Source organism: Lemur catta, chromosome 2 (assembly GCF_020740605.2).
Source record: "Lemur catta isolate mLemCat1 chromosome 2, mLemCat1.pri, whole genome shotgun sequence".
In the NCBI taxonomy this organism is placed as follows: Eukaryota; Metazoa; Chordata; class Mammalia; order Primates; family Lemuridae; genus Lemur; species Lemur catta.
Window position 1 is genome coordinate 73,136,484 of NC_059129.1, and position 23,784 is coordinate 73,160,267.

At 32.5% G+C, this 23,784-nt stretch overlaps 1 protein-coding gene across 50 annotated transcripts in view; it reads left to right on the forward strand.

Annotated features, from left to right (window-relative positions):
• Positions 1–23,784, forward strand: part of RIMS1 (regulating synaptic membrane exocytosis 1) — a 462,299-nt gene that overhangs the window by 337,715 nt on the left and 100,800 nt on the right. For 21 of the 50 annotated variants that reach the window (XM_045543853.1, XM_045543834.1, XM_045543845.1 and 18 more), the window contains one exon: positions 16,011–16,123. In XM_045543853.1, the coding sequence (XP_045399809.1) occupies positions 16,011–16,123 (113 nt within the window). Of the gene's footprint in view, positions 1–8,843; positions 8,916–14,771; positions 14,955–16,010; positions 16,124–20,034; positions 20,065–23,784 lie in introns of all 50 variants that reach the window. The other 29 variants (XM_045543832.1, XM_045543837.1, XM_045543865.1 and 26 more) reach the window with 5 other exon arrangements.

A 23,784-nucleotide genomic window follows, 5' to 3' on the forward strand; every position in this document is an offset into this window, starting at 1 on the left:
TTTGTGTATCTGTAAGCAAGATACCTTCAGGATTTTAGTTTGAAAAATCTAAGCATTGTCTCTAAGAAAAAATTAATGCCATCTTACAAATATTGGAAAAGACCACAAACTGATATTTTATGAAAGTTTTTAGGAATATTTTAGCATGTTTTAATCTCTAAGACGTTTACCTCTTACTATGATTTATATTTACATATTTGGAATTGAAAATAAATTCCTTCTGCTACTATCTGATTTCTAGGATAGAATTTCTGAGAATGGAAAAATTAGTAAATTTCCAATCTAAAAATTATTACAAAAGTAAAGTCTTTTCAAATAAGAATATTTAAAAATTGTATAAATTAAATAAAAATTTACATCTATATTGCTACTCATTCATTCAATAAACACTTTTTGTAACCACACTGTGTATACTATTCTAATGACTAGAATCACAATAGTGATTAAAAAAGACAAAATCCTGGCCATCAAGGAATTTAGAATTTTCTTTTAGAAAAGATAATTCTGAAAAGCCTTTGAATTTGTTTCAAAACAAATAAAACAAGGCCGGGCGCGGTGGCTCACGCCTGTAATCCTAGCTCTGGGAGGCCGAGGCGGGTGGATCGCTCGAGGTCAGGAGTTCGAGACCAGCCTGAGCAAGAGTGAGACCCCGTCTCTACTAAAAATAGAAAGAAATTATCTGGCCAACTAAAAATATATATACAAAAAAATTAGCTGGGCATGGTGGCTCATGCCTGTAGTCCCAGCTACTAGGGAGGCTGAGGCAGTAGGATCGCTTAAGCCCAGGAGTCTGAGGTTGCTGTGAGCTAGGCTGATGCCACGGCACTCACTCTAGCCCGGGCAACAAAGTGACACTCTGTCTCAAAAAAAAAAAAAAAAAAAAAAACAAATAAAACAGTATATTTTATATTCTCTAATGACTGAATGTAGGACAATTTAATATGGTCTTTGTGATGAATATAAATGTAATTTTATCTGAGCATTGGTTAAACAAAATGGAAATCCAAACAATAGTTTTCAGTTATTACATACATTAGAAGTCATTTACTTCATTTAACGGAACATGAATTAATTATGCTATTTAATTTCTTAGATTGTATGTATAACTGTAAGGATAGATTTTAGGAGTAGAAAGGTCCTTTTAGATAAGATTATTAAAGAAAACTCTTATTAAATACATAATTTTGAATATTCATTTTGCTTTTTTGTGATGACTTATTTGTAAATAAGTCCTATGTTCAACGAAAAGAAATATATTTTCAATGGCACAATACTATGTGTTACTACTATAGAGAATAGAAAGTTATATATAATAAATTTTTATTAACATACAAGAATATGTGCTCATAAAATAGTAGAGAAATTATTTACATCAACTAAATTCATAGGTAACCATGTCAACCACTTGGCAAAACTTAACACTTGCATTTCACCTGTCATTACCTTTACTCATTTGGGGGTTTTTACCAATTTCTAAGTGAAGTGAATATGACATCAGATTTGGATATAGCAAATGTTCATAAGAATTTGGGCACTGGCAACTTTTGTCTTAGCTAGGAAAATATTCTAAAGGCAATGACAATTTATACAGTCAGCTTTTGGATATTTTCTATCAGGGCCATGTTTGATTTTTTGAAAGTAACATTGTAGTACAAACAGTAAATTCTTGATTAAGAGAGCTCTCTAGTGTTTTTAAATGAGTCGAATAGCATTTAGTTCCCTTCTTATTTCCCACAGCATAAATGTGTGCACAGACGCAATTTTTAATGAACCATCTCTCCATAATTTAATTTTAATAAGCATTAAAATTTACTAAGCAGTCTTGATGTTATCTCAAGTGGTACCATAGATTTATTTGGAATTAACATGGAGGAAGGTGTATCAGGACCTAGGAATGTTTTCTAGAAGTTGTAGGATGTTTAAAACAATTATGAAGAAGAAAATACACAAATTTGGAACTCCAGGAAATGTTTCTGACTTTAAAATGGTAGTGAAATTTCCTTGTAGTTTTATTTCTAAAAATGTTAAGACTTAAAAATCATTCCAATAACACAGTATTTCTTTATAAATAGCATTATTGTAATACATAAAAGTAATGTTTATGAACCTGTATGTACATAATTCTATGAATCTTAACAAAACTTAGATCTGGTTGTAGTTTGAAGTTAACCAAAATTTGAGTAGCCATTTAGGAAAAAAAAAATGTATTTTAATATGCCCCTGAAATTTCAGGGTTCTGATTTAATGTTTACAGTTTAATCAATCATCCTGAAATATGAAAAGCTAGTGTAAATTATTATTATTATCTAATTCAACTTTAAACTATTTGGTAAATGCTTTTTATTCAAGAAAATGAAATATTCTCATTGGGCACATTTTGAGATGTATTTTAACATGTCACTGGCTTGGAGTTACTAACTCAAATGTTTTGATTGAGAATATTTTTGCATCAATATATAAATATTTTAAGGGTGCAATTTATTGGTACATGACACAAATACTAAAAATATTGGATTAAATAACCCTATTTTCCAGAACTTAAATTTATTCAAATAAGTAAACATCCCACTGTATTTAAGATTAATTCCTGAGTTGTTCTGCTAAATTAGCTCTAATTTCTTTTGCACATAACTAAATTTGTATAGTTTCCCATACCTGTTACTTGGTAGCAACTACTTGTCTATAAGAATCCTTGACCTGTTAACAGTATTAAGTGGTTTCTTCTGATTTAAAGTAAATTAATCTTCTTTCTCCATTAAAAATATTTCTGGTATAAACAAGTCACATACTTTTTCACTTCCAGAATTCATGGCAGTTGCCAATATATGTGGAGTTAACATAGAACTACTTATAAATTCAATGCATTACTTAGTATTTCTTTTTGCCTCATAGTGTACTTTATTATCAGTGCTTTTCAAAAATGCCCTTTATTTGAATGAATGAAATGTACCCATGTACTAAAATACTTAGTGAGTCTATTTAAAGATTGTAGTTTTTCTGTATGTATGTATGTGTATATATATATATATATGTATACACACACAGAGGAGGGTAAATGTATCTTAATTGCGTGCATATATATTCACTACATATGAATATTTCTTATTTAGGTTGACTCTATTCAAATCTAATTTTTTCCATCCCAAACATAAGAGTAAATAGGATGATAGAGATTTGCATACTACATTAACATAGTACAAGCCATCTAAATAGTCAGCTAGCATTTAGACAGATGTATTTTTATTATATCAGTGTTAGTTCTAATTAAATGAAAACATTATATGGCAAATTTTTGTTACATTTTCCCCAAAGCAGAACATATTACATTTTCATTTTGTTATAAAACAGTCTTAAATAATAATATTTTATTAACATTAATTTTATTTTTAATAGAATTATAATATCTTTAGAAAGGCTTTATTTACCCATATCTTCAGGGAGTAGCTTTAACTGAAATTAGGTACTGAAAAGTAAAGGAAAGTAGCACATTCCTTTACTTAACAGTTATCTCTTTTTTCATAAGTATATTTCATAAATCTTTACATTTAAAGTATTAGAAGGAAAGGGAATAATGATTGAAAATGGAACTTGAAAAGAATTGAGGTTTAATTAGGAGCATCCCCAGTTTTCTGATTATTATTCTTGCTTTAATTTAATAATAACATAATTGTTATACATTACATTTGAATGTACTTTCATAACTTTTAAACAATTTCATTTGTGCCCTGTGAACTAAGAAGCACAGCTATTAAATTGCAAATAAAGAAAACAATTCAGGATTTCTCATTCTTATATGTTTAAAAAAGTGTTCTTTATAAATAATAATATAAAGAAGAAAAATTTTAATAGGGCAAAAAAGCATGTTAACACAAAAAATAAATAAGACATGACAGAAACACTGAAATGTCCACTTCTGCACATACATCTTTTCAATAAAAATAAAATCATTCGAAGTCATTGTATGACAGAGTCAACAGAGAAATTTGCACATGGGGAAATGATGGTGTTTTCACCAGGTCATTAAGGCCTAGATTACCTTGGATAAGTCTTAAACTTTTCTGGACTCAGTTTCTCATCTGTAAACATAGCTCATTGTAGATGGACTAGCTGAATTCTAATGTCCCATAGACTCTAAAATTGAGTCTATGCTGCCTTGTTGCATCATAATAAAACATACATTGGGCCCACAATAGTGACTGACAGTTTGTTATACATTAGGTGATAAACCTGAAGGCATATTTAATTTATGGTATTTTATATTTTGCTGAAGCCCAGGAAACAATGTAAAGTTTTATTTCTACATTTATTTGATTTGATGTAAACTGGATTTTATAACCTTAGTTAGTTTTTTGCTTATTGTAATTTTTAGGCTGTCAAATTTTATGGTAATACTCAAAATATTACCTTTTTTTAACCATCCATTCAACAAACACTTACTGAGCTACACTATATGCTAGGTGTTGATGTTGCAGTTACAACCCAAACAAAGTTCCATGAGGAACTTAGTATAGTGTAAGGTAGAAGGCAATTCATTTTACTGTGATCCATTTTGTGATTACATAATCAATAGTTTTAATAGTATAGTACATGAATATGATGGATTTTCTAACTTTTCCTATTTTACATATCTCAAGCCTCTACTTATTCTAGAAAATAGGTGTGTTAAAATATGCAATATATTTTTAGCTATAACTTAATATTTGAGGTAAAAAAGACATTAGAATTTTCTAGGCCAGGCACGGTGGCTCACGCCTATAATCCTAGCACTCTGGGAGGCCGAGGCAGGTGGATCGTTTGAGCTCAGGAGTTCGAGACCAGCCTGAGCAAGAGCGAAGCCCTGTCTCTATTAAAAATAGAAAGAAATCATATGGACAACTAAAAATATATGTAGAAAAAATTAGCCGGGCATGGTGGTGCATGCCTGTAGTCCCAGCTACTCGGGAGGCTGAGGCAGTAGGATCGCTTCAGCCCAGGAGTTTGAGGTTGCTGTGAACTAGGCTGACGCCACGGCACTCACTCTAGCCCAGGCAACAGGCTAAGACTCTGTCTCAAAAAGAAAAAAAAAGGAATTTTCTATTTCCTTCTCTGTTCTTACTTTACATGAAATTAATACAATTAATTGCTTATCATTTAACTCAATTTGTAGATTGTGTTAATTTTTAGAAGAATTATAAAGACATACCTTTTGTAGACATCTTTAGAAGAATCTTCAATGAAAGTTCATTTCAATGGTATTTGAAGAGAAAAACAGATCATCCTTAATAAGATTAAAAACAAAAAGGTTTGATTATGAGCCTCTGGTTGAATATTTATTATCCAGTTATGGAGCACTGGCTCTATGTTTTATACTCTTATAGAGGAATAAGAGTATTTGCTTTCATGAAACAAATATACATTATTTAAAACAATACTTTAATAGCACATCACTTGCTAGTTCTAAGTAAGGCTAAAACCACTACAAATACTAGTTCTATATAATACCACAAAACTACAAATATTATGAAACAAAAATTAAGTAATATTGACATATTTAAAATTAAAAGATGATAATATTGCCATTTTGCAGGTAAAAAAACTGAAGCACAGAAAACCACTACAAATACTAGTTCTATATAATACTACAAAACTACAAATATTACAAAACAAAAATTAAGTAATATTGACATATTTAAAATTAGAAGATGATAATATTATTGCCATTTTGCAGGTAAAAAAACTGAAGCACAGAGAGGTTAAGCAACTTGACTGAACTCACCCAGCTAGCCAGAAACAGCTGAGATTAAACCCAGTCTGACTCTAGAATCCATGCTCCAGTGTTGTTTATGCCAGAGATGCAACATAATTACTGCTGCTGAGATTATGGATTCTCACTGTACCTCCTGGCTCAACATTTAATGATTATGTGAACTAGAACAAATTATTTAGACTCTCTAATTCTCAATCTCCTTATCCTTGAAAGGGATAAAAAAGTAGCGCCTACCTCTTCGGACTGGCAAGAAGATTAAATGAAATAATGCAGATAAAATATGATGCTAACACAGAGAAAGCGCTTAGTAAATGTTAAATATTATCAGTGCCATCATCATCATCGTTGTCCTCATCACCATCATCAATTACTGTCATAATCAATCTAGTATATGAATCCATTAAGTTTTAGGGGATGAAGAGAGAAGAAAGAGTTTGAAAGTTTCACGGAAGACATGAAATCTCAGTTGGATCTAGAAAGATTAATAGACATTACTAGGAATAAAAAGAAAGATGCCTGTAACCCTGTTATTGTGCAGTTTGTATGAAAGCCCACCAGAGTCTGCACAGTCCCTTCTCCTTCTGTACAGTCCCTCTCCCTTCTCCTTTGAACTTTTCTAATCTGATTCATTTCTCAACTCCTGCTACACTGGCCTCCTTACTATTCCTTGAATGTACCGTACACACACCCCTGCCTTAGGGCCTATGCATTTGCTATTTCCTTTTCCTGGGATGCTCTCGCTAGATATATACATGACTAACTCCCTCCCCTTAAGTCTTTGTTAAAATGTCACCATCTCAATAAATCCTTCCCAACTACCCTACTTAAAATTGCAATCAACACCTGCCCCTAAACCCCTGCCTCACCCCTATGCTTCTGATCCTTCTTGCCCTGGTTTATGTTTTCATTGTTGTTGGCATTTGTCACTTTCTCCCATACTTTATAATGTACCTGTTTGAGATTCTTTTTGTTGTTTATTTTTTTGTGTTCCTCCAGCAAAATGTAAATTCCTTGAAGGTAGAGATCTTTGTTTTTTGTTTTCACAGACATACTCCAGGCACCTAAAACAGTGCCTAGAACATATATATGCTCAACAAGTATTTGTTGAATGAATAAATGAGTGAGTGAAAACCCTTTAATGACATTGAGTTTCATGGGTCTTCCTGAGATTCTCTGCTCTCATCTGCTCTTCCTGTGCTGAAGATTCTATGAGAAAAGGAACATTTGCTCTCCCATGCAGTTGTCTGGAGCACTATACCAAGCATACATTTCTCAGAACTGTATACTACTTTTTTATTTTGAGATCCTCCTAGGCCTGCAGACCTACTTACCCTACCTCTCTCCTTCTCATCCTCCTGTTATACATATGCCTTCCTTCCCTGTACTTTAGGAACAAGCTTCCCGTCCCAACAACCGTGTCCCATTGATTTCAGTCATGTCCTATGTGCTTTGCTGCTCTCCTACCACCCTACAATCTCCTCTCCTGACTGTAGAAGCAATAACATAAATAAGAAGCTTAATGTCAGAGAGAGATTCATCTATTAGTGCTTTCCTAGGCCTGTACCAGATTTCATGGTTTCTTTCATCTTAAACAAAGGCGTACCCATAGGACTTGTGTCAGAATCTACCTCCTTCACTCTCTTTGCTGAGACAGCTTGGGAGCTAGACAGACATGTTAATATTTAATCCTAGATTTGCTGCTTTCTGACTGAGTCCCCTTGCCCGGAGCCTGTTTCTTCATCTGTAAAATAGAGATGACACCTTCATAAAGGATTGTCATGGAGGTGAAGTAAGTTCATACCTCCCTCAGTGCCTGGCATAGAGTTATCCCTCAATATATCAAGTAACCTCTTTTCCAACTAGTAAGGGAATATGGTAAGTGAGAAATATCTCCCTCTGTTTCTTCCCTTTTTTCATAGAAGTAGGCTATCTGAGTAACATAAGGCTGAAGAACACATAGCTGAGATCCTGAATTGGAGGGGCAAAATAATGTGAATTCAGTTTCTAGCAAAAGTAGAAGAGATGGGGAGAGATGAGCAGCCCCAGTCTGTGTAGCAGCCTGTGAAGGCAGACTTTGTACTTGGATGTGCATTCCTAGTTCCTAGCAGGACTTGACTTATGCTGGATTCTTGGTTAGGATGTCTGACATTAATAACACAGAAAATTGTCTCAGTATTGTTGGAAGAAAAGGACATCAGGAAAGAAAAACAAGCATGAAGTGTAGATAATCAATATTCAATATAAACCTACACATTCTTATGCTTTCTCTTTTATGAAAGTGTGAGTTTTTTTACCACAATATTTTGTATTATTTATTTTAAATATATAGTAGTTCAGACATTTTTGGGGAAGTAAGCTATATATACAAACATTATTTCTATGGGAAAATGCATTTCAAGTTTCAAATGTTCAGTGTACATATGTATAATATAATTGGAAAGTAAAATAAATTGAAGGCTTTATTAATTCTCTGATTTGTGACATGTAATTAAATGCTATGTGCTTTTTAAAAAACACTATGTGGTTTACAAAAGCATCTTTATGATAATTTTTAAAATAATTTTAATAGTTGATATAAACACTTTAACTTATGTCAAACATTTTTCACTACAGCATTTTTGTTCTCTTTCCTTCACAATTTTGTGGGGGACAAAACAAACAAAAAAATCTTTGTAGTACCAAGTTTCAACTTGTAAAACTAGAGGGCGCTTCACCCCTTTGAGGTCTTTCAGCACCTGAACCATCACCATCATCACATTTATCATCATTACATTTCACCGTTGTATTTGTTTACTCACCAATGAGTGGAGGCAAAGTTGCTCAGCAGGGGTCTGTATTATATCACTGCTGTAGACATAGCTGTCTAGACTAATGGAATATCATCTTTTTGTGTCTCCTACTGGGCAACTTTTATCTTCCACGTGGCACCAATTCTGATTTTTAATTTTTTTTTTTTTTTTCATTTTGAAAAGTACTGACAAAGCCATTTAGGTAAGACAGTTGCCATCTTTCATGTCTGTTGCTTTTATCATTGTATGATATTAATGTAGCTTTATTCATCATATATTTTGTATTTCTTTAACATTTCATTCCACAGGCACTCCCGAAAGTCTGAAAGATCTAGCATCCAAAAACAGACTAGGAAAGGCACTGCCTCTGATACAGAAAGGTAGGCTTGGTGTTGTGCTGTGCTGCCATCTTCTGTTTCACTGATATATTTGGGATGCCCTCACTCTTCATTTCACATAAGCAGTTCTTAAACACAAGCTGTGATGTTTAAATACATTCATGTAACTAAATCTACCCCCATGTGGGAATGGTCTCATTGAAGAAATAAGAGAAGGTTGATTTGAAGAAAGCCCTTAAATCTTAGGGTTTAAAAACAAATCTCATATATCTCTCTTAGTGATCATTCTGATTACTAATGAAGATTAAATCTATTCTCATTCTTTTATGCATATTAGGGCATTAATGTTTTGTTTCTGAGATCATTTTAAATGTTGCTAATGAATATAGGACCTGGGATGTGCAAATATTTTGAGAGTGTCATTTATCTGGATAATGTTATCTTTTAAAAAAATTTCTTTTCTACAAATGCGTAATCTGAGACTGTACTTGTATATTAAAACAAAAGATATATGCTGAGTTAATGTAAAAATTATAAGGTATTACTGACCTTTTGTATGCAATGTGTCCAATTTCAGAAAGTTTTTGAGCATTTTTAGGTGTAACATTTTGACACTTTTTTCACATAGGTGTGAAAACACCTAAAAAGTCCAGTTAACATATATTTATTCACCCATTCATTTATCCAGCAATTATTGAGAGCATGTTCAGAGACACAGATTTAAGTTAATGAGAATATTCAAGTGTCATAGTGGTTATTAAAGAATTATGCACAGGTTGAATGAGAACACAGAGAAAGAAATGGGTAAGGATGAAACTAGGAAATGCTTCATAAATAGATGTCACTTGAGCCAAATCCAGGCAGTTAAAAGTATATGTGAAGAATAGAGTATTCCATGAAAGAGAACAATGTGAGAAAACACTGAGACTGGAAATGCATTCTTGAGTTTGAGGAAACTATACCAATTTTGGAGTGGAGAACAGGATTCAGGGGATAGGAAAGAGGGCTGAAAATAAAATTGGAGAAATCATGAGTGGTTAAATGAATGACATAACTATGCCATGTTAATACCTTATAGATTTTAAATTATTTGTTCATCCATGAGCCATTGATATGCTATAAGTATGAGCAGCAGAGGATCAGTTTTGAGTTTCCTTTTATAGATCACTTTGACAACCTTTTGGAAGGGGATCAAAAGATCCAGGGCAGATGCAAGACACCGAGTTGGCTATCCCAATAGGCTTGGTTAAGATAGAATCTGTACAATTCAGTGATTCATCCAGTTAACACATATGTGCCATGTGCTAAGTTCAAGGAACAAAATAGAGGATATTACCACTGAGTTGAGTTACGTGTAAGACATGTTAAGGACATGGATAAAGGGAGATGAAATTTACTCCTGGCCAATGGTCCATGGAGATACTGGCTATTTAGGGAACATGACTTTCAATGGAATAAGGATACAGGGGACACAAAAAACTGTTGGGTTTTGAGGAAGGAAATGAGGCAGATAGATAAACAGATAGCCTGTAATGAAACAAATTTAATTATATAACTATTTTTACATGCTTTAATTTCAACTCAGCTAATTGCAGTTTCTTTACTGTCTTTGTAAATGACTTGAGTTCCTTAGCAAAATTTTCAATCTTCAACCGTCATTCTCAGCCCCCTCCACACACACAATTTCAATTATTTTGACATGATTAATTTTTTTCTCAAAGTTATATTCTTTTTGTTTCAATCAATATTCTTTCATTAATTTAACAAATACTAGTTGAGTGACTTCTATGTTCAGTTTTATGTTTAGCATATATCAATGAGCAAGTTTTTTTGACAATAGGATACTATTTTAAAAAAATGCTAGATGATTCCAGGGTCAACTGAAGGTGCATAACTCCAGATGAATGATATTTGGCATCTGTCTCTGCAACTCTGAAAATACTCTGTGGATAAACACATTTCCTCCCACCCTCCAATAAGAATAGCAAAGAGTTGATTGCCCACCATCCTCAGATGTTTACTGCTTAAGGACCATATTCATATTACTCCTGCCTTTATTTTGTAGATTTTAAAATAGAAAGCGTTAACCTTTTAGATGTGTAGATTTATTTGATCATAATTAAAACTCTTCATTGATTTTTATTACAGTATAAATTACAATCCCAATTTTTAAGTGAATTACTGAATGGCTAGTTATAACAGAAGAATTGGCCTAGATTTTCTAGCTTATATTAGCTCTCATTTCTTCAGAAGATACTATGGGTTTACGTCTAGCTACAGGTAAACCAAAGTCACAGTATGAATGCTTTGGACACTGATTCTTAGCCTTTGGGAGTTAATAACTTCCCAAAAGGAGTCATAACCATACAGTCATGCATTGGATTCTGACAGAATTTGCTTTTTATTGATCATAATTTTAAAGGCTCTTTGTTGGCTTCAACAAACTTGGCCTCATGAGGGATAAACTTCTAAGAAACTACTTCGAAAGATATGATGACCACTTACAGATAGAAGACAAACAGAACTGATTTATGTCTTTTGTGCCTAGCCATTTAAAGCAGTACTCATATTTTGGGGGAAAACTCCTTACTAAATGTCTAGTTTTTCACCTTGATATGCATTCAGCTATGAAAATTGGTAGCATTATTTCTGCATTCCGTTCTAGTGACTTGACTTCTTGTGGAACCTACACTCTGCATCCTAACTGGGGGAGGCTTTTTTTGGCTATTTAAAATTGCTTAAATATTCATTTTATGTTGTACTGTTGCTGTTTAAAAGAGCCTGTGCAGGCCTGTAAGGGGCCATCAAAGGAGGAATCATTTTTGAAAACTTGACCTTAAAGACCACATACATGTCCACCCTTTAACAAGTCATTTTTAGGCATCAGTAGGAGGAGTTTACTGCAAGACCATTTGAATCAATACAAATGCCTTACTAAAGACCTGAGGTTTTCATGAGAAATGTGTTTTAGTTGAGTCCAAGTCAAAGCACTAGTCTTAGGCGAAGAGAACAGTCATGGATTGAACTCAACAGTAAATATTTGGATATGCATTTGGAGATGGTGGACCAAAGTCAGACATAAGTTTGAATTGGAATTTAGCTCTACAAACCTTATTTATTTTTAGGAGAGATACATATATGGCAGAGTAGATGTTCATTAAATGCCATTACCCATATATTTGATCCTGCAAACTCTCATAGCACAATTCTGTTAAGTCTTGCCAAACAATTTGATACTTAAACATATACTAATATTAATATTTTGAGTTACAAGATTAATGGTATACCTGAGGTGTGAAATTTCTGTTTTTCATGTCATGCTACAGAAACATATTCCATCTCACTAGGCAGAAAAGAGAGTAAGCATTGGCACTCAACAGACCTTTGTGGATCCTGCCTCTACCACATTTTAGCTCTTTGTCTTTTTGCAAGTCACTCTATGACCCTCAGTTTTTTTTATCTGTAAAAGAGTAATAATAACATTTTGCCATGTGTAAGAATACAAAAAAGTACATACATATGTATATGTATGTGTATATATGCACACATACCTATATTCATACATACATGTGCAAATATGTACACACACATACATTTAGTGCCTGACATGTACAGATGGCCCCACACTGCTGCCCAGTAAAGAATAGCTGTTACTATCATTTTACTTATTCCTCATTCACTCTCTGTTTCAGTCTTTTGCATGCTTGTTCTAAATTTCTTTCATTCTTAAATCCTTACATTCTTGGCGCATCTCATTCCATTGAAAAGATCAAGGCTCAACAGCCTGGTTTTTTTCAACTTCACACTCCTAAACCTCAGAATTTCTTGATTAATTCTCCTTGCCTCTTGCCTACAGCAAACTATACTTGGTTCTATTATCTTCCCTCTGCAAAACCTTGCTTTTCTTGCTTCAAGTTCTGCGTTTTTCCTCTCTCCAGTTTCCCTTCCTGTAATTCAACCTGGCTGCCACATTCCTCTCTCTTCCTCAGGCAAAGTACTTCTGTGCTTCTCCTTTGGTCTGTGCTGTCATTCTTGTTATAGAGTGGTTGATGGCAGGAACTGTTTCCTTATTGAGGAACTTTTAGTTTATGTCTATGAAAAAACAGATCTTGTGCTAAATGATTAACCTTAAACACTGCAGGCTGTTTTCAGGCACTGCAAGCACTGTGGGTCGGGAGATAGAACACTGTCACATCACATCACAAGCTGTGTAGTATTCACCAAGGAAGCCATTTATTTGCCCCTGAAATTGCCTTTTATACTTTTGCCATTTAGTTTGATGCCACACAAAGTTTACCTAAATTATTTACATTTCAGGTTGTTCTTTTAGTACTCATGAATTGCATTGATGAATGAAGCAAGATTTCAGTAAAATTGCAATATCCATGAAATTTCTCAGTACTAGGGTAGAAAATATATAATTCAAGTTTCAAACCATATATATATATAGGAAGTGTATTTTGAGCAAGGATTGCTTGAAGTTTATTCTCATGAAAATGGCTTTTAAAGAGTAATATATAAAAATCTATCATTGGAAAGGACTTGATCATGTAATCTATCCCATATAAATTAATTCTATACAGTTGAGGTATTGTGAAAAGTCAATTTAGAATGGGTGAACAGTTTTAATATGTAGAACATTGTCAGTTCCTTTATATATTAATTTGGAAATTGAGATTACAGTCCGGGTTTCAGGGTCTGAATTAGGTCTAAAAAAGCAATAATTGATAGCTCAAGAAGATAGAATGTACCTTTATTAAAGACCTAAGCTATGCAGCTATTTGTTGTCTACAGCCTGACATTTTCCCATTTTATTGTTATGAATTGGAGAAGATACCCTAAATTAAAATAATTATAGGTGTAAAAATCATTTTACTTAACAGAAAAATTATCAATCTGAATATAAGTTAAATAAAGCTCTCTTTGTATACTTTTGGTGATAAGCATGTGTTCTTTATTTTCACACACTTTAAGTGACTTAATAAGTGAATCTTATAACATCGCTTTAAAAGGGATGACGTGTTATTTAATTCCTTCTGTCGAAATAATACATACTAGGTATTTTAAAAATTCATGTTATTGGAGATGTATTCCAAAAATGATGAAAGAAACAAAAGCATATATTTGTTTTAAATATGTACATATATATAAACATCCATTTTAAATTCTTAATCCTTAATTCATTAATTAGCTTTATAATAATTTTGAACACCATATTAAGATAACTATCAATAAATGGACATTTTTACAGATATTATTATATCTGAGAAAACATGCTTTTATCCATTTATCAGCCATTTCATTTAATCAGTTGTATAATTAGTAAAACATTCTCCATCTTATTGTATTATTTTGGTTTTGTGATCTGCTTAGGTTAACCTCAAAAAGCATCGTTCTTTTGAGATCTGTTTGGCATAGATTTGCTTATTACAGAGTAAAATTATGAGCATTGTAAAAATATACACAGAGTTCTACAGTATTTCTTCTTGAATACAAGTACTTGAAGTATCCCTGTACTCATCATTCTAATTACATTCACTCATTCAATCAACGTATGTTTATTGAGCTCTTGCTCTCTGTGCTGCTATCTCTAGGCAATGAAGACAGAGTTCCATAAAAAACAAAAGTCTCTGCCCTTGTGGAACTTAAAAGAGGTTTGTTACATTAGAGCAACCTAGATTACTCTCTAACCTAGAATACCCCTGGCATTCACATGTGCAAGTATAACTTTTCAGTTTGATTTTAATTCCATTTCAGTAACTGTGTGATGGGTTTTCTTCTGGTTCTTTAAAATCACTGTCTTGTATGAGTAACCGGGTTTTCCTTGGACAAATATGTTGGTATCAAAGTTAATGCGAACCTGCTGACTGAAGATCTTTTTTGGCCCTAATGTTTTAGGGTTCTCCCACCATGTCTTTCTAGAAGGGGACACGCACCCCCAAGAGCGACTGATCAACCAGTCATTAGGGGAAAACATCCCACTCGCTCAAGGTCGAGTGAGCACTCTAGTGTCAGAACACTGTGTTCTATGCACCACCTTGCCCCTGGAGGGTCGGCGCCATCTTCTCCGCTTCTGACAAGGTCGCTATTCAGTGTCCAGCCCAGCATTCATGTCCTGCCTCCGGGTGTTGGTGTGGTGTTGTACCTTCCTGAGCACTCGAAGCTTTCACTCATTATGACGCCATAATTTTTAATCCTTTCTTTGTGACACTTAAACCTCTCCCACATCCTCTATTACTTGCATTTATATTCACTGTGCTAGTGGTTTTCTATAGTTTCTGCCAATTAGCTATCATTGAAAATTAAATTTGGCTGTGTTATGTCCTTTCATCTGTTTGTGGCATATTCATATATAATTTTTTAATTATGTGAAATTATTTATGATAAATTACCTGGAAAAGTATAAGAGAAATTTAAAAAATAAAATCTTTTTTGTGTGTTCAGTAAAATCTTAGAGTGTTTTAAAGTTCTACAGTTAAAAAAAATGTTTGAACACCAGCAGATGGAAGTCAGCTTAATCTTGGGCAGTAGTAATATATCTGCACACTTCTCATATTTCATTTGTAATTTCAATCCTTGTACCAGTATATTTTATGACATGTGTCCAAGGTTATTTTAGTTATATATTACAGTTTTTTTCTATTTAAAAATGAAGTACAAGTGAGTAGTAGTTTATAAAAGTCTGTAGCTAGAATTATTCTTAACAGTTATAAGTAATTCTAGAGTATATACCAATTTAATAGTAGCAATTTAGGCGACAGCCTTTCTTAACTAATTTATCCACGTTGTTAAGATCCAGAGGCTGTAATTAGATATATTTGGTTCAGTACTACCAAAAACGAATAATTTGCCCAGAAAGCACAACTCCATAGAAAGTTAATGGAAAGAAGTGAATCGGATTCTGCTCGGTTCAGGAATTCATTATACAGAACTGTGTGTGGCTGACATTGCCCTGTCTCTTTTTGCCCCTTGTTGTAGTATTCCCTTTACACATATCATAAAAAGTATTTGATTTTGCTTCCAAAGGCCCAGTTAAGGGGTTTATGTTTATTTTAATAGAAACAGGAAAGAGGAAAAGATTTTTGTCAGGCCATATTGGAATGTTACCGTTTCATCTCCCATTTGTTTTTGCTACAGAATGCATCGACAGGGAAGTCCAACCCAGTCTCCTCCAGCAGACACATCATTCAGCAATCGCAGGGGAAGACAGCTCCCACAAGTGCCAGTGAGGAGCAGCAGTATAGAACAAGGTATCCAATAAAGAGACATCATTGCCCAAAAATGTTGGATTTATGAACCTCCTCTTTTTATACTCTTTTTATTAAATGAATAGTATTTTGATTATATGTAATTTGCTGAATTCTAAGAATGTTAAGTTCCTTGGAATTTTATCCCCAGCACCTAGTTACAATGGTTCATGGCGTGTACTTGGTTTCTGCTAATTGAGTGAATGAATGAATTTTAGGTATCATTTAACAGAATGGATGGAAGGCTAGAAACAGTTTTTTTTTTTTTTTTTGAAAGAACAAAGGAAGAAAATAACACATAAAATTGTACTGAGGTTTTTAAATTTTAAGAGACTATTTACTTTACCTTTTAAAACATTTTTAAAAAAATTAACCGCCTGATCTTATTCTATGTTTTACTAGTGGTTTTTTTTATTTTAACTTGATTGGCAATATCTTATATTTTTATATAAGTTTGATGATGAAAAATGACTTAGGGCACATATTTTAGCATCTTTTTCAACAGCTAATTTTGCTTAAAGATTCCCTTATTTTATGCATATTTACATTGTGTTTTATTTTCAGAGAGAGAGAGAGAGAATGAATGTATGCGATTTGATAGTAGAAACTAAATTCTCTAAACTGCCTGAGCTAGATGATTTAAATACTGGGTTAAAATAGTCAATATTCTTCATGGGACCCAAAGTGCTATCCCATTCCTCTGTAGGTGAAATGATTTATTATCAGTATTCATTATCACATAATTTTTTCAGAAATTTGTTAAACAGTTTATTGAAATAATTTTTAATTCAAGGTTGTAGTATAAATGCAGTGGACTTCTATTTAAAACATTTATTGAAAAGCTTCATCCTATGAAACAACTGAAAGGTTAACATTTTGAATATTTTTTTAATAGTGTTGATTATTGTTGATGTAAAACTTTCATTTCATTCTATATTAAGGGTTCTGAATACCTTTTATTCCTCACTTAATTGAAGCACTTTACTGAATGTACCACAGAAATGTTAAAGATTTAAGAAGATAAATGCATTGTTTCAAAGATTGATGTGGCATAGTTTGCCATGCAGAATACTTCATTATAGAAAAATTAGTGTAGATTTTAAGATGTAACAACTTATTAACAGAGTAATACTGGTACAAAAAAATCTGGATTTATTTTTTTTAAATATATCCTGTTGATATATATTGTACATTAGTTTTCAGGGTTGCTATAAGGGTATCCATTCAGCTAATCAGAAAAATATGATGCATTGTGAAACTCTGACTTTCTTTTCTAAAATAGCAGTTAATTCATTGGAATTATCAATACACAGCTTAACAAAATTTCTTTTCTTTTTTCTGGGAACATTTTGAGAAGATTATTCATAATTAATGTTATTAAAACTCTAACAATAACCCAGATGAAATTGTTTTAAAATTTAGATTTTTTTAAAAAATTGGTATTTATTTAAACTATCTATTCATGAACTCCTGTTGCACAACTAAAAAAACTACAGATTTTGGTGTTTAGCTGCAAACTCATTGTTACTGGCCATATTTTGGTATTCAAAAAGTGATGTGCTCCTAAAATTCTTTGCATTTCCTCCAGTTGCAAATAAACACTCTACGGGTTCAAAAGCATATATGGGTATTGAACACTTACAAACTGAGATTATACTTATATTATTTCTGTAGAAATAAGAACTGCTTCTGTGAAATCAATTGGAGTGTATGTTGGGTTTTGGTTTTTTAGAAAAGCACATTTTCTATTGTTAATATCAATGTTACTGTTTGTGATATTCGTATTCACAGTTGTCTTTCAGGGAAATCATCAATTTGTAAGGATTGAATTGAGGTGGGAAGAAGGGAATGACTGAGAATGACATTGATGGAGTTACTTTGATATTTAATATGACAAACTAATAAATACTTTTGGTCCTTTGAGGTTCCTAAAATATATGACCCTAAGAGTTATATATATACAGCTTTTTCAAAATGTGCTTAACAAACAGGTATTATTATATCTAAGTGTTCTTCTACAAATCAAATAGATCTGGTGTTCTGTATGATGTTAATATGTGCTTTGGGACTTTTGGTTAAAGATCATACTGTCTGCCATCATCTTATTATGTATCTATTTCAAACTGAACAGTTCACATGACAGCTTTATTTGTCCTAAAATGCTTTTAAAAGTCAATTTTTAATTTTATTTATGAGTTAGATAGGATTTAGAATGTTCTATTTAAGATTGATTTCATTGTTCATAAGGCTGTAGAATTACATCATTTTTTTTTTCTTGTGGTATTTGTTAAACTTTAGCTCTATCTGCTGTGAAGGTTAATGCTGGCTGCAGTTTATTTACAATCGATTAAGTCTCTACTGCTCTTGAATTCCTTCCAGTCTTCTTTTTGTTTGCTTTTTATCTTTAACAAAGTGTGCTTTTCTTTTTTTAAAAAAAAAAATTGAGTTGATAAACAGCTGGTTGGTAAGAATAAATATTTCGAATGGTTTAGATTCCTGGATATTAATACAACTTTTTGATGCACTTATAAAATAAAACAGTTTCAGGATACAGTTATCTACATTATTGTTTTTAGTATGTATGCCAGGACAATTTGATTTTTTGACTAGATGTATGGGTTTTTCTTTTTCTTGTGAATCAGATTTACTACTCTCTTTTTGTACTATAAAAACAATATCTCTTATTTTAAATGTTAATCAACTGATAGATATGTTTGCTTAATTTTAGAAAAACTATTTTAAAGTTTCTTTTAAAAATTGAGAATGCTATCCTGTTTGCTATGTAGAGTCTAATTATGTTAAAGTAGGTTTAGGGGAAAAGCAAAGAGGTGATCACAATACAGATTTTGAGATAAAGTAGTTGAAAAAGTTACCTTATAATTCAGGTAACTCTAATAGTATGTAGTAAGTGAAAGCAAAGACGTCCATGAAATTTCTCTTGTTGTATTTCAACATTGTGTTCCAATGTAGCCCTATGTAGAGTGAGGCTGAAGGCAACATAATTGGTTGTATAAAAATGTATGGGTTTCTGAAACGAACCGTGTGATTTTTTTTAATGTTCAACTGGCTGTCTTTTGAAGAAGTATTTAAAGATCATTCATAAACTAACCCTTAGTGGTGTGCCAATTATGTTTTATGTGTTCCATTATTATAACTGCTACCTAAAACTCTAATGATACTCCCCTTCAGAAATATATAGATAAGCCATTGTTCCTCAGTAAATAGTATGCCAACAAGGAAGTGAATATAAAGCGTTAGGAACTATCTAAGAAACATAGTCCTTGAAATACAAGTAATTTTACTTTGGTGTATTTTAATACAATTAATTTGAGAAGGAAGAAAGGATTCCTTAAATTAGACTATATTTTGTTATGTGGAGAAAGTTACAGAATAGTTTTCACAGTGCAAAGAAAATGCCTACTATTTAGTAAAAAAGTGAAATTTATTTTTTCATTTATCATAGGAACTTTCAAATCATCTGAAATACTATCATTTTTGACATAACAAAAAGTTTTGTTATAAATATTAAGTATGCCTTTAAATACTTTTACAATAAAAATCAAAATGGATTAAAGTTAAAATGTTTTAGTAAAACTGATCTGAAATATTATACAATTCTTAAAAGGCATGAAAAAATACTATGGAATATCCTTTTCAAATTCCAAGCATAGTAATATCTCAATGTTTTTGGTTTATTTTAAATCTTTAAATTGCTGTATTCATTTTTTTGATTAATTTTAGTACCATACTTGGAACTTCCTCATGGTTTGTCATTGCAATTTGTCATGTCACATTATATGTTATGCATTTTTATTATTCATGCCCTTGTGTTAAGTCACATTTCCATGTCTAACTATAAATTTGCTGATTTCTTTCTTTTGTTTCCATCATTATGTGCATTTAATTCATTGAAGAACAAGAAAAATATAACTCTTCCACAGAAGGTAAATATTAATACAACTTTTTAACCATTTAATATTGTTACTTTTAAAAATAATGTATGAGAGTTATATATATATAACTGTACTTATTAAAATAATGAGCAAATTTATTAAATAGGTGGTTATTTCCCTAAAATGATTTATAGGGCATTTGATATTCTTTCATCATGTGTACATTCACATCAAAGACAAAAAGATTACTTTAATATTAATAATATTTTATTTCAAAATGTATTTATTCAGACTGACAACTAGAAAATAATTCTCCTTGGAATAAAATAACATATTCTTTGTTTCTGTTTGTTTGTTTGCATTTCCTTGCTCTCATAGAAAAAGGATTTAATTCTTACTTTCTATTCGGGGTAAAATCTGGTGCAAAGAAGTAGAAAATCCCTGGATTTTACCTTCCACTTAGCAGTAACCTTAGTGAATGTTCTGGCCCATGCTGCAGCCATGCATCTGGGAAGCAGCTACCTAAATGTTACTCCTGTTGGCCTCAATATTGTTATATCCATTAAATCTATCTTTCTGAAAGACATAGGAAAGGAAAACACATTGCTGATCTCCTTCTTACTGTGTTTTTGGATCACATTTTATTGTTGGTCTTTGCACTTGAGTTTCGAGTAGGCTGTGGGCCTCAACCCACACTCGTGTGCTGTCCACACACATTCCAGTTTAAGGTTATTGTTGACCCCATAATTAAATATTTAAACATGAGTTTTCAGTCTAATATAATAATGTTAGTAATACTTAAAAATATACAACTCTGTATAGTTTAATATAAGTACATTTTCTCAGTATTTGAAAGTGAATTCATGATTGCATTAATTTGTTGCCCATAGTAACCCTCAAAGCTAGTCCTAAAAATAGCATCATCTCTATTTTATGCATAAGGAAACTCATGTTCAGAGAGATTAAGAGATTTTCCCATTCACACTGCTAATCAGAAGTAGACTGCAATCCCAGGTCTCTTACTTTTGACCTCCTTCCACTACACCTTGGTGTATCCTATTTTAAAAAGCACAAATCCCAAATATATTATCCCTAACTTGTAATATATTTAGGTATGTGTTATGTATGTTAGATTGAAAAAGAGAAAATAAAAGATAATATTAAATTGCTTATTTTGATATGAATTTATAACAATATACTGCAATTATATTTATATCCAGGCACATGTTATACAGATTCTGGCATAGTATCTGACATATCAGGCAATAAATAGATATTAATAACAAATAAGATATTATTTAATGAGATCAAGATGTTTCAGTCCCTATATTTTGTCTAGGTTTCTAGCCATCCTGCATTTTTAATTCAGGTATCAGAAACACAACTTTAGGTTCAGTGGTACAAAATTGGCCAATGTATTTGTACTTAGGTGCAGAACAATTTAGTTGGATTTGTAAGACAAATTTTAGCATGATAAAAACATTAGAATTTCATACGAATGGGCCATTACCTAGTTAATTTATCCAGAAGAAAGAAAATAATTCTTCATTTAAAGTCCTTCCATATATACTATTACTAGCCAAAAGCTACACTTAGCTAATCAAAACAAAACAAAATCATAAATGGGATAACCTAAAGTCTGCATGAAGCATGCACATTTATGGCCTCTCTACAGAGCATGTGAATTTGTTATGTTTTTATAAGGTCAGTGTGTCCCAGATGAGAAGTGTTGTTACCCTGTCAACTATTCCTTGGAGACAGGCTGTAGAAATGCCTTGTAAAATAGACCACATGACTAGAAACAACCAAAGAGGCACATCCCAAAATGCATCCAGCAAGGCAAAGAGCAGCAAAGGCTGCTGCACTCCCCTCTGGGATTTAAGGTAACATAATTCAGCCTCCAAAAGTGGCTCTCAAAGTCTGGAAAGGATAGAAGCAAGTTCAAGAAATGTATTTAAAGTCAAATTTTAGGCTCATATATCCTAAAGGAAAGGGAAAGTTCACAGCACAGAAATCCCACTGCTGTGAGCTTAAGTCTGTCTTTTCTGGGATATATTATAATGGAGAATTCAGGTTATTGTGAGTGCTCCCTGGGCAAAGGAAGACTGGGGCACACCATTCCCAGTTGACTGGACAGGCTAAGGGGCTCATTAGTCAAGGTTTGTTTTTGATGATTTGTAGATGAACTTGGACAAGTGGTCCCGGTTTGCCTGAGATTGAGAGTTCTCCCAAGATACAAGACTTTCAGGACAGTTCTGGGCAGAGATGTTTGGTCATCCTAAATATAGAGGACCAGTCTATTAATTTTCCAGCATATGTTTGTAAAGTCACATAACAGAAATGTGAAATGCTATTAACATTACTAATGGTAGACAGAATTTATTGAGCACTGAATATATGTCAATGACTCAACTAAGAATGTCATATATTTACCTCATGGTATTTTCACTACAATCTGAGACATAACTATTAATACCTCATTTTCCCACTGAGAAAACCAAAACTTAGGAAGATTAAAAACTTGGCCTCTTATCAGTCATTCATTTTATAAGTGGTAGAATAGGCAACTATAACAAACACAAGCCTCCCTCCAAAGACTTGTTCTTGACCACATTGTTTTATAGACTTTCCAGCATTTTCAAACAGCATTTATTGAGACCTACTATACATGATTATAGTAACACATACAGAACTGCAAGGAAGGCTTTTATTGTCCCTGTTTTATTAAAATAAAGTCAGAGGTGTTAGTAGAAGCCCTAAGGTAGCAAAGCTGCTGTGAGGCACAACCGGATTTTGATTCCACAGCCCATATTCTGTCCCCTGTACCATGTTGCTGTAACAACCACAACTCACAACCAGGATCTTGGAGAATCTCGCTTAGGATTCCTACCTTCCCCTGATGTCACAATTTTTTACCACTCAGCTAAATCTTAGGGTCCTGGCTGGCCCCTCAAATTAACATTGCACTTTGAAAGAGCAAAGGCAGTGTATTTGAATAAAGATAGCACATCCTCCAACTTGCAAAGTTAACTGAGGAACTAAAAATGTTTATAGTACTTCGTTTACCTTTTAACTCCCTCTTTTATGTCGAAATCTGAGAGACCATGTCATTTTAGGCTTCACAAACTGCTTTATAGGCCTATTTTACATTATTCATTCTAAAAGTAAGCCAATTTTTCCCTCTCTGCTACATTTCTTGGACAGTTTTAAAGAGCCCATGAATGTAGTTTGGGGGCATCGAAATAATGATATAAGAAGATCAAAACTGAACCAGAAATTAAATGACTTCAAGGTGAGAAAAAAATGTTATTGTCATAATAAATTTTTAACTTATATGCCTTTAGATAGTATTTCTTAAGTGCATTAACTTTTTGGCTTTGGAAGCAATTTTGAATCATAATATCTTTTCTACAAATATGAATTTCCTATACAATAAAATGTGTGTAATTTATATACATGGAGAATGAAAGGCAATTAGAGTTTAAGTAATTAAATTATTTGAACAGGAAAAAAGACTAAAGAGCATTGTGTTGCTTTTTATTTTCCTGTTTCACTAATAAAATATGTAATAATTATTATAACCAGATTATAGGGGCTATTTAAGGATTGCCTCTAATCAACTGTATTTTTAAGTACCAGGTTTCTATAATAAATTCTCAAATAAATTACCTGTATTTTCCTTCTTTAAATGTTGGCAAGAACAGTTTGAATGCTAAGTTATTCGAAATATATTTTCTATGGGACTATGAGCATTAACTTTCATTAGGTTGA